At 37.6% G+C, this 13,975-nt stretch overlaps 1 protein-coding gene across 1 annotated transcript in view; it reads right to left on the reverse strand.

Moving 5' to 3' along the window:
• The window catches only part of LOC115436682 (receptor-type tyrosine-protein phosphatase N2-like), a 474,948-nt gene extending 461,188 nt beyond the window's left edge, over positions 1-13,760 (reverse strand). Inside the window, 1 exon segment of the mRNA XM_030159587.1 lies at positions 13,473-13,760. Coding sequence (XP_030015447.1) covers positions 13,473-13,554 — 82 coding nt within the window. The 5' untranslated portion in view covers positions 13,555-13,760.
• Between the last annotated feature and the right edge of the window lie 215 nt (positions 13,761-13,975).

The raw sequence follows: 13,975 nt of genomic DNA on the forward strand, positions 1-13,975 counted from the left end.
GCGGATGGAGAAATCATATTACGCTAAAGTCAAGCTAGTGCCGTAATAAAACAACAATCACAAAAATACTGAAGGAGTATAACGAGAACTTTTTTTGGATACACTACATGCAATTATCTTTTTTTTATGTCAAAATTACGTGGTTCGGAAAGTTCGGAGCGAGATGAAACGAAAACCGGGTTGACCTGACGGCCTACATATGATTCATGATGACACGCCCCGTTCGATGTTAATGCACGGTTTATTTTGTGCACCAGTAAAACATATACCTGTGTCTTGAATTTGAAAAAAATCATATTTTATTTTTTAATAAAGAAGGGTTCGGTGAATGCACATATGAAACTGGTGGGATTCAGTACCTCCAACAAGGTTAAGAACCACTGCTCTAAGGTAAAGACCCCTTTGTACCATGCTAATGGTAGAGAGCACACCACACACACACAACTGGCAGTAAACAAAGAAACAGCCAGCACTACCGTTGTTCCTTCTGTGGGGCATTTGCTATTTACTAGGGGTGTCACAGCACCCATATTTGTCCCATGCCATGTTCCCCAGTTCAGTGAACAGTATGGGCAGATGGTACAGGTATGATGAATAGGACAAATACATCTGTAAGTCATACTGATAAAAAATTTCTGGCAAGTGTAGCAACACTCCAATCCAGTGGATGGTGGTAAATCAGAAGCCATAACTGCTTTACTCCAGGTAAACACAGACAAGAAAGAGCAAATTATTCAGGTAAAACTACACTGGATATAAGTAATATCCAAACATAAGGCTAATGACGTTCATTTTGTCTTCTGTTTATGTAATAATACTGTTTTCTGTTTTTCTTTTGTTCAGACAAGGTATAGTTTTACCTGCTTGACAGTTTCGACTGTGACTCCAGTCTTCCTCAGAAGCATCATCTGACGTGCTGCTGATGTGTCATTTATCAGCTGGTCGGCTCGACGTACCAATCACCAATTAAAATCCTCCTTCTTACATACAAGACCATTAATGGTATGAGCCCTTCTTATCTCAAAGATGCTCTCATACCGTACCATCCTAACAGAGCACTTTGCTCTCAGAATACAGGTCTACTGGTATTTCCCAGGGTCTCTAAAAGTACAGAAAGAGCAGGTGCCTTTAGTTACCAACTGCCTGTCTTATGGAATCAGCTTCGGGCTAATATTAAAGAGGCCGACACAGTCTCTACATTTAAGATGAGACTCCAGTCTCATACATACATGTGTGAACATGGCGCGGTCCACTCGACAGGCTCTGATTGGTCCGTCGAGCCAACCGCACCTCCTACCCCAAACGGGCCATCAACAAAGGCAGACAACAAGTAAAAAACAAAAAAAGGGGGTCAAATGGCAGCCTAAAGTGGAAAAAGTATGAAAAAAAAAAAATTGTAATAAATCAATAACCATACATCCTATCTCAAAAATTGTTGCATGTGAAAGTTGTGGTGAGTCCCGCAAATGGATAGATATGTCACATGTTGGGAAAAAGTCCAAAGTGAAAAATGAGTTCCAGACATCGCAACTTTCCGGGCTTTTAAAAAAAAAAACAAAGACAGTTATGGAAAAAGTGCAAGATCACTTTTTTGAGAAGGGTTCACTCTATCTTTTGGTGCTATTTAGAAGTCAATACGACAAACGGTGTCATACGAGTTAGTTTTAAAATTTTTATTTTGAAAGGCATATTGCGAACTTCCTGCTGGAGTTAGGTCAAGAGTGTCAGTGTATCATTTGTAGTGCTTCATCCAGCAAACATTTTGGCACTGGTTCCATGCCTCTACAATATTCCTACTGGCCACTAGGGCCGTTAAGGTTTTTTTCCACATAGGTGGCGCTAGAGAGCACATTTTGGCACTTATGGGGTTAATTTTTTCATTTTATCAAATTTTTCACCAGGCCTGACATATGTGTTAAATTTGGTGAGTTTTTGAGCATGTTTAGGGGGTCAAAATCCAGTTCAAAGTGGTGTCTGAATAATAATATAAAAACGAACGAAATACAATAGGGCCTTGCTTCAAGGCAAGGCCTCTCACTGTGTGAGAGGGCCTTACCTTTCGGCTCCGTCCCTAATAATAATAAAAAACGAACGAAAAACAATAGGGCCTTGCTTTCAAGGCAAGGCCTCTCACTGTGTGAGAGGGCCTTACCTTTTGGCTCGGTCCCTAATAATATAAAAATGAATGAAAAACAATAGGGCCTTGCTTCAAGGCAAGGCCTCTCACTGTGTGAGAGGGCCTTACCTTTCGGCTCAGTCCCTAATTAGAGCAAAAAATATTACTGACCACTCACAAATTTTGATGTGTCTGCCTCATGGCACTACAACTTCTTATGTGGACTAAGGACTAAACTGAGAATGTGCGAGTGAATTAGGTGAGTCCTAAGTTGTTCCTGATTGGAGCAATTGCAAGAGTTACAATTGACCCATGTTACAACTGTCCCCAGTCTCCTCTACACTATTAACACCCAGGCCTGCTGGCAGAATGAAACTGTGAGGTGGACAGGAAGTGCATGGACATGGGTGTGTGTGGAGGGGTGAATACATCATAAGGGGGGGGCTTAAGGGGATAAGCAGTCCATCCTTGTCAGAGTGCGCAACTGAGGAGGGGTGGGGGTGTAGCTCCGTAATTATTTGATTATGTGTGTGTCATTGTCCCAGCAGGGGTCAAAGTGAAACTAACTCGCTTTAAAGTTCCTCTTATTCTCCGGGCAGCACATAGACACAGGAGCAGCGAGCGATACAATCTCCACGCAGCAAAAAAAAGTTAATATATCGGCTGCATCGGCTACATATTGGCCAATGTTGACTCATTGGTGATACACTATCACCAATCGGCAGATTAATCGGTTGGGCTCTAGCATACACCCTCTCACACACCTGGGATTCCCTCCTCCAGAGACCACCCAAGGCGGAGGAGGCACGGTCAGCTCAACAGGCTCTGATTGGTCCGTCGAGCTGACCAGCTGATAAATGACATGTCAGCAGCACGTCGGATGACGCTTCAGAGGAAGACTGGAGTCACAATCGAAACTGTCAAGCAGGTAACATCTAAAAACTATACCTTGTCTGAACAAAAGAAAAAAAGAAAACAGTATTATTAAATATCCAAACATCCCTAAATTAATTTAAGTTACTAGTTTACAAGAAGACCCACAGTATTATATAAAAATATAATATGATATTAATATAATATGAATATGATCTTTGTTTTCTTATTCTGACATTCACCAGCATTTCAAGCATCTTGCCCAGTAGTTTTCATTTCTTTCTCTTGTGTTTCTACTACTAGTCTGTGCAGGCTGCTACAAGTAGCAAAAAAGTAAATTCCACTTATTTGTATATAAATGAAATTAAATGAAAAAATTTCAGCATTTAGGACTAAGGCCTTTGCATTTAGAAATTGTGTTGCTTTTTCTGCATTTTGCTGTATTGTATTGTACTGCGAACCATGACTCCAAAACCAAATTCCAAAAGGTACGTATGAATTGAACCAAGATTTCTATGTACTGTAACACTTAATTTAGCCCCCTGGGACCCAGGGCAGTACGAGTTTCTGCTTTTTTGCATGAAAAATTGTACTGAATGAAATGAAATGTATGACATTTTTTGTGCAGTACACAGCTGCTTTTTGCAGGTTTTTGTTTTAAAAAAAAAAAAAAAAAAAAAGCTGTGAAACTCTGCAGACAAAAAAACTCATAGCTGGGTCTTAGGAGGTTAGGAGGGTACATAAACCCATCAGTAAAAATGTTGATAAAACATTCCAAAACATCCAAAGGAGCACAAGTCACAAGTATGCACTTCCTTTATTTTCCAAAAGCTCTTCCCTAAGCTGGACTGTTTAAGGCTGACCTTAGTATGGATTCAAACAGTGCACTACAATACGTAAACTTTATTTTTGAATGTTGAATGAGTGAATAAGTACCGCAACATAATGTTCAGTCGCTGTAAAGAGCAAGAAACTGTTAAAATGAAAGCTTTGTTAATCCTCTTAACATTGGTCTAGTTAGGTAGATTTTTGATGTAAGAGACTTGATATGATATTGGCACAGATATCAAATTTATTTTATTACATGGCAATTGCTATATTGTCTTTATCACCTTTATTTATTAGTGTATTTGTTCTGATATTAGTTCCTTGTACACATAAAAATGTTTTGTTTTTTTCTTCTGTTCAAAACAAATAAATGAATGAAAATGAAAAAAATGAAATGTTCGAGTTCTTATTGATTGTAGTATGTACACCAGAGATACAAATTTGTCATTTAAAGAATTTAAATGAGTCCATGTTCATGAGTCCAAATTTAGTAAGAATCAAGAATTAAAGAAAGTAGTGGCACTTACCCTTTTCCAAACTTCATGTCGATCTAAAAAGAGACATTTCATTTCTCCTTTTAGATTTGAAAAAATTACCCTGAAGATTTTAATCAGCGTACGTAGTGATTAAAATGCAAAACCCCAGTAACACTACATATTGCATCATACACAGAAATATGTGCCTGTAATGCCCACAAATGTCAGGTACAAAACATGTGAACAACTTAAACTATTTAACAAAAGACTTCTATCCTTTATCCAAATCACCAGTATATCCTTGTTGTATACACAGATCGTTCAGTCATTGCTTTTATAGCTGTTTGGTCAATTTTATTGACGAGTTGTGGCATTTGGCATGTCCAGTGTTGAAACACAGACATGCCTTGTGAAGTTACTTAAATAAATGTTTTGTATTTGTATTTGTGTGTTTGGTAAACTTTTCACATATCTTAAGTAAAATGTTGCACCAAAAGGACTTGACATTCAGTAGATATTAATTTAAAAATGTATGGCAACAAAGTGACACGTAATGTTATTGAATAGATTTTAAGTTTATTAATGCCAAATATAACTTGAATTTATACAATTTATTTAGGGAACAATAAATTACAAATTACTAAGTAAATGTAAATTACTAAGTAAATGTAAATAACTAAATAAGAATAGAAGAAGAATAGAACTAAATAAGAATATGCTGGAAAATTCGTTGAATATGTGTCCTGAAATTTGGTAGGCTTTAATCAAGTTCACCAAGAAAATTTATAAATTATTATTATTTTTTTTTAGTAACCGTAAATACATTTCACTCATACTTAGCAAATTCAACTCAAATTTTGTTTTGCCTTTTCATAGCTGTTAACCCCATCCAGCCACCTAGCTAGCATTTGGCGGTGCTAATGTGCTATTGACAAAAACAGAGCCTGCTCTTTCTGTAATTTCAGGTCCATCATAGCCAGGCTCTGTCTGCAACCCAGCTGAAACCATGGGTGTCTTTGAGGATGGATGGAACTGTTGTCTGCGGCCACTGTACATGTAAAGCTGGGTTAAAAAATAAACAAAAACAAGAATGTTCAGATCAAATTTGATATTTGCCGGTTTGCCATCCAGTGTACCATCCAGCACTTCCGCCGTCCGTCACGGTGCTTGTTTGTGGCGCGAACAGAGCAAAGGGTCAATAGTCTGTCCATCCATGGGAGTGGATCTCTCCTTCACTGTGGTTCACCCCGAGGTTTCTCTTTTCCTACTGAGTTTTTGGAGTTTTTCCTTGCTGAGAAGGAGGGTCATTGACTGTTTATTTGACTGTTGTTCATTTTCATATTCAACAAATTCTGTAAAGCCCTGTGAGACAACCTTGTTGTGATATTAGGCTCCACAAATACAATTTAATTGATTATTATTTCTGCAATAATCATATTTAGTTAAAATGTGCTTCCTTTTAAATTTAGGGAATGTTTTCACACAGTCGCAATTTTTTGTTTTAACTTTTACATTGCTTTTAACATGTTACAAGATTTATGAAAAATGTATGGCAATGACAATGAACAGTCTGATTTCTTCAACTTCAGGACTGAAACTGTCAATCTGGAAACAAATTATGATTTTTCATTAATCTTGATACTAATTGATATCAAATGCTTATTTTGGCAAAGTTTTTGGCCATATTGCCTCCATTTTCACCCTTACATCTAGTTTCACTGGATTCATCACTGGATTATTATAGTGTCACTGGAACAATTAAACCTTTGTTAACTGGTGATTTAAATGAAAACTGTGGTTTTATTCTTTCTTTGTCTCTTATGTTTGGATTTGCTTTTGACGTACATTAATTAGTGCTGCATGATGTTTGGAAAACATGCGATATGCGACAACATTATTGAATATTGCAATAACGATATGACTTGCGATATTTACATATTTAATGTTTTTCTTCACTCTACTTGCTGCCAACATACACAGATGCAGACAGTTACAAAAAGAAATGCATTGTTTCCATTTAAACATTATTTTTATTAGGAAAAATGCAGCTACATCTGCAATGCTGACCATAAATCACCTTGCCCCCTTAGCACATTTTCTGCTACTGTAAATAAAATTAAATTGAAAAAAAAAAACTGAAAACAACTCAAAATTCAAAATAAATTTACACATAATCATTTAACTCCAACTGCAATGTCTCAACTTAAACCGGTACCCTTTTTTCTAACTACTAATTTGTTAAGCCAAGAAGGTGTTACAGAATGGGGTCTTGTTTGCCTCGCTCGACTCACTACCTTCAGTCATCACGACGACTCTCTCTCCACACCTAAAACACAATGCACTTAATGGGAATGGTAAGTGACAATGTAACCATTATATATTTTCCTTCTTCTCAGTCCAAACAAATCCAGGATGTGAAATCTACAATGCAAATGGCTGAGCCAGTGACTTTTTTTTTTTTTTTTTTTTACCATCATAAATGGCTTTTCTGATGTGCCAGACCAGAAGAAAAGAGTCTGAACTCTTTTGAGTTGAACCATGTTAGTTCTGTAGTCTGTAACAGCTGCGGTCTGTTTTTCAATCATATTTTGTGTTAGGTCCATGAAGACCGCTGTGCACTGACATAAATTATTAATTAATTTATCTTCCAGAGAACTGGACAGAACAGTTAAAGGACTGAAATAAAATAGGAAGTATGAACATGTGGAAACACCTCTTAAAAGCTTTATTGTACATCACACGAATACGCAAAGATCCTGTTAAGCAGATGCAGTGGGCGCTAATTAGCTCACATGCTAAAATTCGATAGCACCAAACTTCCTTAACAGCTCCATCGTCTTCCTCTATACTGTATCATTTCATGTGAAGTGATAGAATGACAAGTGGATGTGTTTTTTGGACAGAGAAAATAGACCGATGCCACATGATGTCATGGGTCACGTGATTTATGTTTACGCTGCCATATTGGAAGACAATCCACAAGCTAGAAAGAGGAGTGCCAGGCTTGTTAGACAGATAATTGTACTTAATAATTGTAGTCATGGTCAACTTTTGTGCGGTAATAGGCTGCTCAAACAGAGTAGGACATGGTGAAAAGTCTGTCTACAGCAGGGGTCACCAATCCTGGTCCTCGAGGGCTACTATCCTGCATGTTTTAGATGTATCCCTCTTCCAGCACACCTGATTCAAATGATAAGCCTATCATCAAGCTCTGCAGAAGTCTGATAACAACTGTCAGGTGTGCTGGAAGAGAGAAACATCTAAAATATGCAGGATAGTAGCCCTCGAGGACCAGGATTGGTGACCCCTGGTCTACAGGATCCCCTCTGTTTTAAGCAACCAGGGAGAAAAATATAAGTAACTCAGTGCCCAGAGACAGAGTTCCGAGTATGGTAGTAGACCTACTGTCACCTGTCGGCTGTATATTCCACATAACCATTTAAAGTGGTGAACATTAGGGATGCAACAGTAGAGGTTATCCACATTTTGGCACATATGGCGGTTCTTAAGTTGTGGTTTGGGCGTGAGGGCCAGCTGGGGATGGACGCAGAGCCCGAACTGTGTGCTGAGCCCTGGGGCTCAAACAGGGCTAGGTGCAGAGTGCTGGGTGCGGCAGCGTGCCAGTGTCCTGTCAAGCCAAAACACCGACACCAGCCAACCTCTGCGTCCGGGTCATGCCGTGACCCATGATTGAAGAGCCACAACAAGTGACCGTAGGTCAACTTTGTGTAGCGGTATTGGTATGAAGAAAGGTTTTAAAAAAAAAAAAAAAAAAAGATGTGTTTAAACATCTAAAATAATGATTGTTTTGGTACGTAATATATCTGAAAAATGTAAATCTTATAAATTTTAGGTGTTCCTGCTCCCACTCAGTACATGTCTTTTTAAGGGTCAGACCCAACAATCACAGCCAGTTACTCAGTATACTGTTGCCTTTCAGCAGGGTTCAGAGTTTGAAAATAGTCTACCATATACAAACGATAAACTGTCACTAATAACCCGTTTAAAATATATTATCACTAATAAAGCAGCTGCTAAACACACAGTCTGTCACTCTGTTGCTTCCACAGACCTTCCAATATGGTGGCGTATCTGTTTACTTTCAGCATGGAGGATGTAGGTGGCATTGGTCTGTAAAGAAGTTTAGTGCTAGCAAATGTTAACATCATAGCTAATTAGCGCCCACTGCATCTGCTTAACAGGACATTTATCTATTAACATAATATACAATAAAGCTTTTATGAGGTGTTTCCACATTTTCATACTTCATATTTTATTTATCAGTCCTTTATCTGTTCTGTCCAGTTCAGGGGAAGGAAAACTAAGTAGTAATTTACATTTGTGCACAGTGGTCTTCATGAACTAAAGACAAAACATGACAGCTGTTAACCACTACAGAACTAACAGGGTTTGACTCAAAAGAGTTCAAACCATTTTTCATCCACCTTGGCACATCAGAAAAGCAGTTTGTGATCACAGGAAAAAGTAACTGGCTCAGCCATTTGCATTGTAGTTTGCAAGTCTTGGATTTATTTGGATCCAGAACCAGAAAAACAAGCGATGGCTACTTCATCACTTCGCCATTGGGTAGCGGGCTTCTCTGGCAGCATGACAGCATCTGATTGGCCAAATGTGTTGACATTCAGTGTTAATGGGTGGCACATAAAATGTAGGCTATATTTTATAGAAATTTAAATAACATAGTCTTTGCGGTATGTCTATAGCAAGCATTGATATAGCAATAAAAATAAATTTTCCATATTTCATGCAGCCCTAATATTAATGTTCCTCTTATTTTTTTTTGGCCTTCTTCAAAAAAGAGCTCTTGATCTCAGGGGACTATCTGGTTAAATAAAGGTTAAATAGGCTAAATATTTTCAAAAAATGTTACATTTGAATGAATTTCCAAATAAAAATGACATGAACAAATTAATCAATAAAATGAATAAATAATCAACAAAATAACTGGATGCATGGAACAGATGAACCTGTGCTCCAGACCTCTTTGAAAATCAGGGTCTGACCTCACTGATTCACTACAGAAATAAACAAAGTTTGAATGAACAAATCAAATGTCATTTGACAAATGTATCACAGTTCACTGAAAACTGACTTGATCCTGCTTCACATTAAACAGTCACATTTTCAGATACAAGTAACAGACAATGAGCAGTCTGCTTTGTTTACACGCAACCTCTTCTAATTTGCTCTTGTCAGCAGTGTCTTGAAATTGTTTTGAGATAGCTCACTGAGAATACAACTTTGAGGTTGCTGCTGTTAGTAATACAACTTTACTACTACACTGAATGGAGAGGTATGTGGTTATTACACAGCAGGACCCATATACTGTAGGTAAATGAGAGCTGTTATAGGAATAACATTAACAATTTGAACAGTAAACCATAAACATTATATTAGATTTGTGCTATCAGGATTTGTGCCATCAAAGAGCACTGTTTGAGTTTCAGTGTGCCCTGCTGCTCATCTCCTCTGCTGACTGCTGTGGCTGCCATTCTCTGTGTACAGGTTATGTAATCTGAAGGAGAGTTACCCGACACACATTCACACCTCTGCTTCTGCTGCTTAATTACACATTTCTTGTGCATGAAGCAGGCAGGCTATTTCAAGTCACTTAAGCATTAGACATGGAAACACATCCAATAATCGGAACACATTGCCCAGCCTAAACATAAAATATTGCATTGTTATTTATTCATATATATATATATATATATATATATATATATATATATATATATAGAGAGAGAGAGAGAGAGAGAGAGAGAGAGAGAGAGAGCGAGAGAGAGAGAGAGATACTGTATATTAGGGCTGCAGCTATCGAATATTTTCGTATTCCAGTATTCTACTGAAAATTCCTTTGATTAATTGAGTAATCGGATAAAACTTATTTTTGCTTGGTTAAAGAGCAATTATAAATACACAAGAGGAAATTAGGTATTTCACTTAATAATGAAGGACCAATTGGTTTCTTTTATTTTTTTGATAATTAACCATTTTATTTGTTACATTCATATTATGCATACGCAACAAAATGTATTTTCTTGACTAGAAACATTTCCAGAGAGGCAATTGCAAATACAAATAAAAATAAATAAAATTGTATTACTTTCAACTTAGTATTTCTTGTTAGTTTCAAAAATATAATACATTAATAAATAAAAAAAAAAAAGGCATAAACACTGCCTTTTTGATGTGCAACTGAACTTTGGTAGCTGTAAGTTTCAGAATTTACAATTTAGACATAACAGGAATGCGTTGTGGCGTATAAGAGACAAGAACATTTGAACGGGAACATGGAACGAGTCCATGCATGAACAGTTTTACACATTTCTGCTATACCCAGGAGAATGAAGGCAATGGCCCCCCCACCTTATCTGTCTGTCTCATAACCTATAACCCCAACCCACCCCCGCCGCTTCATTTTAGCAAAAAGTAGTTGGATTTTGCCTAAATTCAGCCGTGACAAGGTAAGAGAAAACTTTCACCAACCTGTGTACCATTTTGTCTGTGCTTTTTGGAAATTAACCATTGAAATCATGGGTGCACGGATGCAAATCTGTGTTTGTCACAATCGTAATAAACTATCCACACATTCGACAGTAGCCATAATTAACAGAAACCTAGCCCTCCGCAGGGCTAACGTTATGTTAGTAAGGTACATTAACGTTAATCTCATTGATTTGCTCTACGTTAATTTTATTTTATCTGGGGTCCTCCGCTCCATTCTGGGTGTCTACAGAGAAGATGCTACATCAGACATGTGCTGTTGTGTGGAAGGGCTGTGTTACAACGGATACATGACACAGTGTTTACCTTGCTGTTCAGTATGAAATGCTTCCACACTTCCAACATTTTCTGTCTTTTTTATTGTGTTTTTTTCTTTTTTTTTTTTTTGTCTTTCGTCATCATTGTTGTATTCACTTGCCTCTTCCATCTTCCCGCTGCTTCATCCGAACACTTCCGCATCCTCTGTCATCTTCCTTTGCATGAGTAATGTAAGTGTGTTGTGACACAATAAATAGTCTGTGCGAAATGCCGTGCTTTGATCTTTACAATTAAATAAGCGATTCCTCGAGGCAGAGAAAATTCCTTGATCATTTTTTGTATTCGAGGTACTGGAATTACTCAAGGAATCGTTTCACCCCTACTGTATATAAGCAGCAATTGCATTAATTTTAACTGCTAAAAGTGATATAATTGAATGATAACTGTCTCCATTCACCTACTACAAAAATTTGTGAAACTACCAAAAAATATAACTAATGGTTCTAAAAATTTTTCACTGTTATCCTTTTGAGCATTGCTGTTGAGTGGGTGCTTTCCAGTGTGTTTAGTTCCAAGCCATTTTTCAGAAACTGGGATCTGCAGCCCCTGACCATCAAGGCAAGGGTCTACCTCCTGAGAAACCACACACTTTACAGAAACAACTGCAATTCATGAATAGTAAGAACATCACTCTGTTACACTCTCGGTCACAAGGGTAGAACCGCACCTCAGAGTCCTATAGTTTGCAAATCAGTCCAGAAAGAAAGAAAGAAAAAAAGAAGTGCTGAAGTGGATGTCAAAGGGTATTTTAGTAAGAGGTAACCTGTGGAGTACCACAAGGCTCAGTAAGTGGTCCAAAACATGTCATACTTTCTATTATTATTATTATTATTATTATTATTATTATTATTATTATTATTATTATTATGCTTTGTATGCCAACGAAGCAACTTTTGTTTGCCACTGAAAGGGGGTTGTAAATGTTGGCTTGAGGTTAACAAACAAGAAAGCAAAATTTCTGATTTTTAGAAGCCAAAAAGGAATTGATGAGCAAATTAAAATACAAATCTATTAAATGTAAGTTCCCCTGATTCATGAATTAGTATAATACAGGATAATCCAAATAACGCTCAGAGCAAAAACAAAGTCATTTGCAAACTGCGGACAAAATTTGTTTTTAACACAAGAGAAAAGGTCTGATGAGAGAGATATTTACTCATCAAAAAGCTACAAAATGGATAGAAAGGAGGTATATTCCTCTCAAGGTTAAACTATAGAACAATGATGATAAAGATCTAAAGATGTGTAAGAATGTGACATGACTATTCAAAAGACACACTTACACATCTTTTTTGAGGATTACAATTATGAACAATTTTGTGTCCTATTTTGTTGTGAATGTCCTGGAGAGTAGTTTAAAACATTGAAATACACCCATACCCTAAGACCTGTCCATTCTGTTCTGCACTGTAGAGGCTGAAATATCCAAATCCCTTGCTAGCATTCTTTGACATTTCCTTTTCTTTTAAATGTTTCAATCATTTTCTCACACATTTATTGTCAAACTGATGGTTCTTGGCTCATCTTGGCTCCTACAGCACTTTCACTTTTTTTTTTTTACCAAACCGAGATTTAAGTCACATCACATTCACATCCCTTCAACTCACATTGTCTCATTTTAACTCATAACTAGTCCTAAATTGCTCCTGTTGCAACTTTTTCTTGACCGTGTTGCAGCCTGAATGAAAGGAATTGATGTAAAAATGAAATAAAACTGACAAATCTACACTATATTGTACTTTTAATAATAAAATCTACTCAAAGAATGTTTTAACATCAACACTTTATTTAATTTACCACCATATTATCAATATCATTGATATCTTCATATTCTGTTTACTTTTTTATTTCTATCTCTATGCCAATTTATTAGATGTGTCTGCTTTTCTATTTACCTGATGTAGGTAGCATTATCTCATAAGTTAAAATATTTGTACTCTCATTAAATAATTTCCATGTATAATTTTGTTTTATTCAATGTTATTCCTCTGTGTTGTGGGCGCTAACTGACAGCTGTAGGCCTCCACCATAAAATCAGGGCTATTTTTTGAGATGTTTGTTCACAGTGTAAAATGACGTGATAATTTGCGGGTGGACTGGTCTCCTGTGAAACCTAACCCAATCTGACATTGTTTTTCCTGCGCTCAGGTGAAACCGCAGTAGATGAGACTGCCTGTTCTTGGCACCTCCGCTACAGTATTGACAGATCCCAAACGGCTATAAATAGTCTCCTACGACGCGTCTGCAAAATGGCTCAAAGAAATTTTCAATACAGCGGCGGATGCGCACTAACAGCTCCGCTCACGTTAACGTCAAGAAAATGATCGACTCACCAAATCTCTTGTCAGCAGAAGCAGGGAAGCAACTCTGAGAAGCGAGAAAAATGGAGAGGAAAAGGTGCAAGGATAAAGCCATGTTTCTCCCGTGTTCTGCACTGTTGTTAAAAGGCCATTTCTTTCCAGGGGCTTGGTTTGTCTTTCTTGCCGTTCGAAGTAGCCCCTCCGCAGCTACAGGGGCAGAGGAGAGGCGGGGCACACGGATGGTGGATGGATGTCGGAGGAGAGGAAAGGAGAGGAGGAGAGAGGATGCAGGGCGTTTCTGCTACTGCTGCTACTGCTACAGGACGCACGAACCCCGTGGCATCAACACACGCGCAGTTACGCACGAAGCTTCCGCTGTGACTTTGTTGCTATCTAGTGGTCAGTCGCGGTCATTACATATTCAGGATCAAGAGATGTTTGATATTCTGTCCCTTTCAGAAACCAAATCTTCCTCGTTTTCATCTTTCATATTGACATAATCTTCTTCCTCTTCTTCACTTCCTGGTCTGTTCCTC

The sequence above is a fragment of the Sphaeramia orbicularis genome, chromosome 17, assembly GCF_902148855.1.
Source record: "Sphaeramia orbicularis chromosome 17, fSphaOr1.1, whole genome shotgun sequence".
Taxonomy (NCBI): Eukaryota; Metazoa; Chordata; class Actinopteri; order Kurtiformes; family Apogonidae; genus Sphaeramia; species Sphaeramia orbicularis.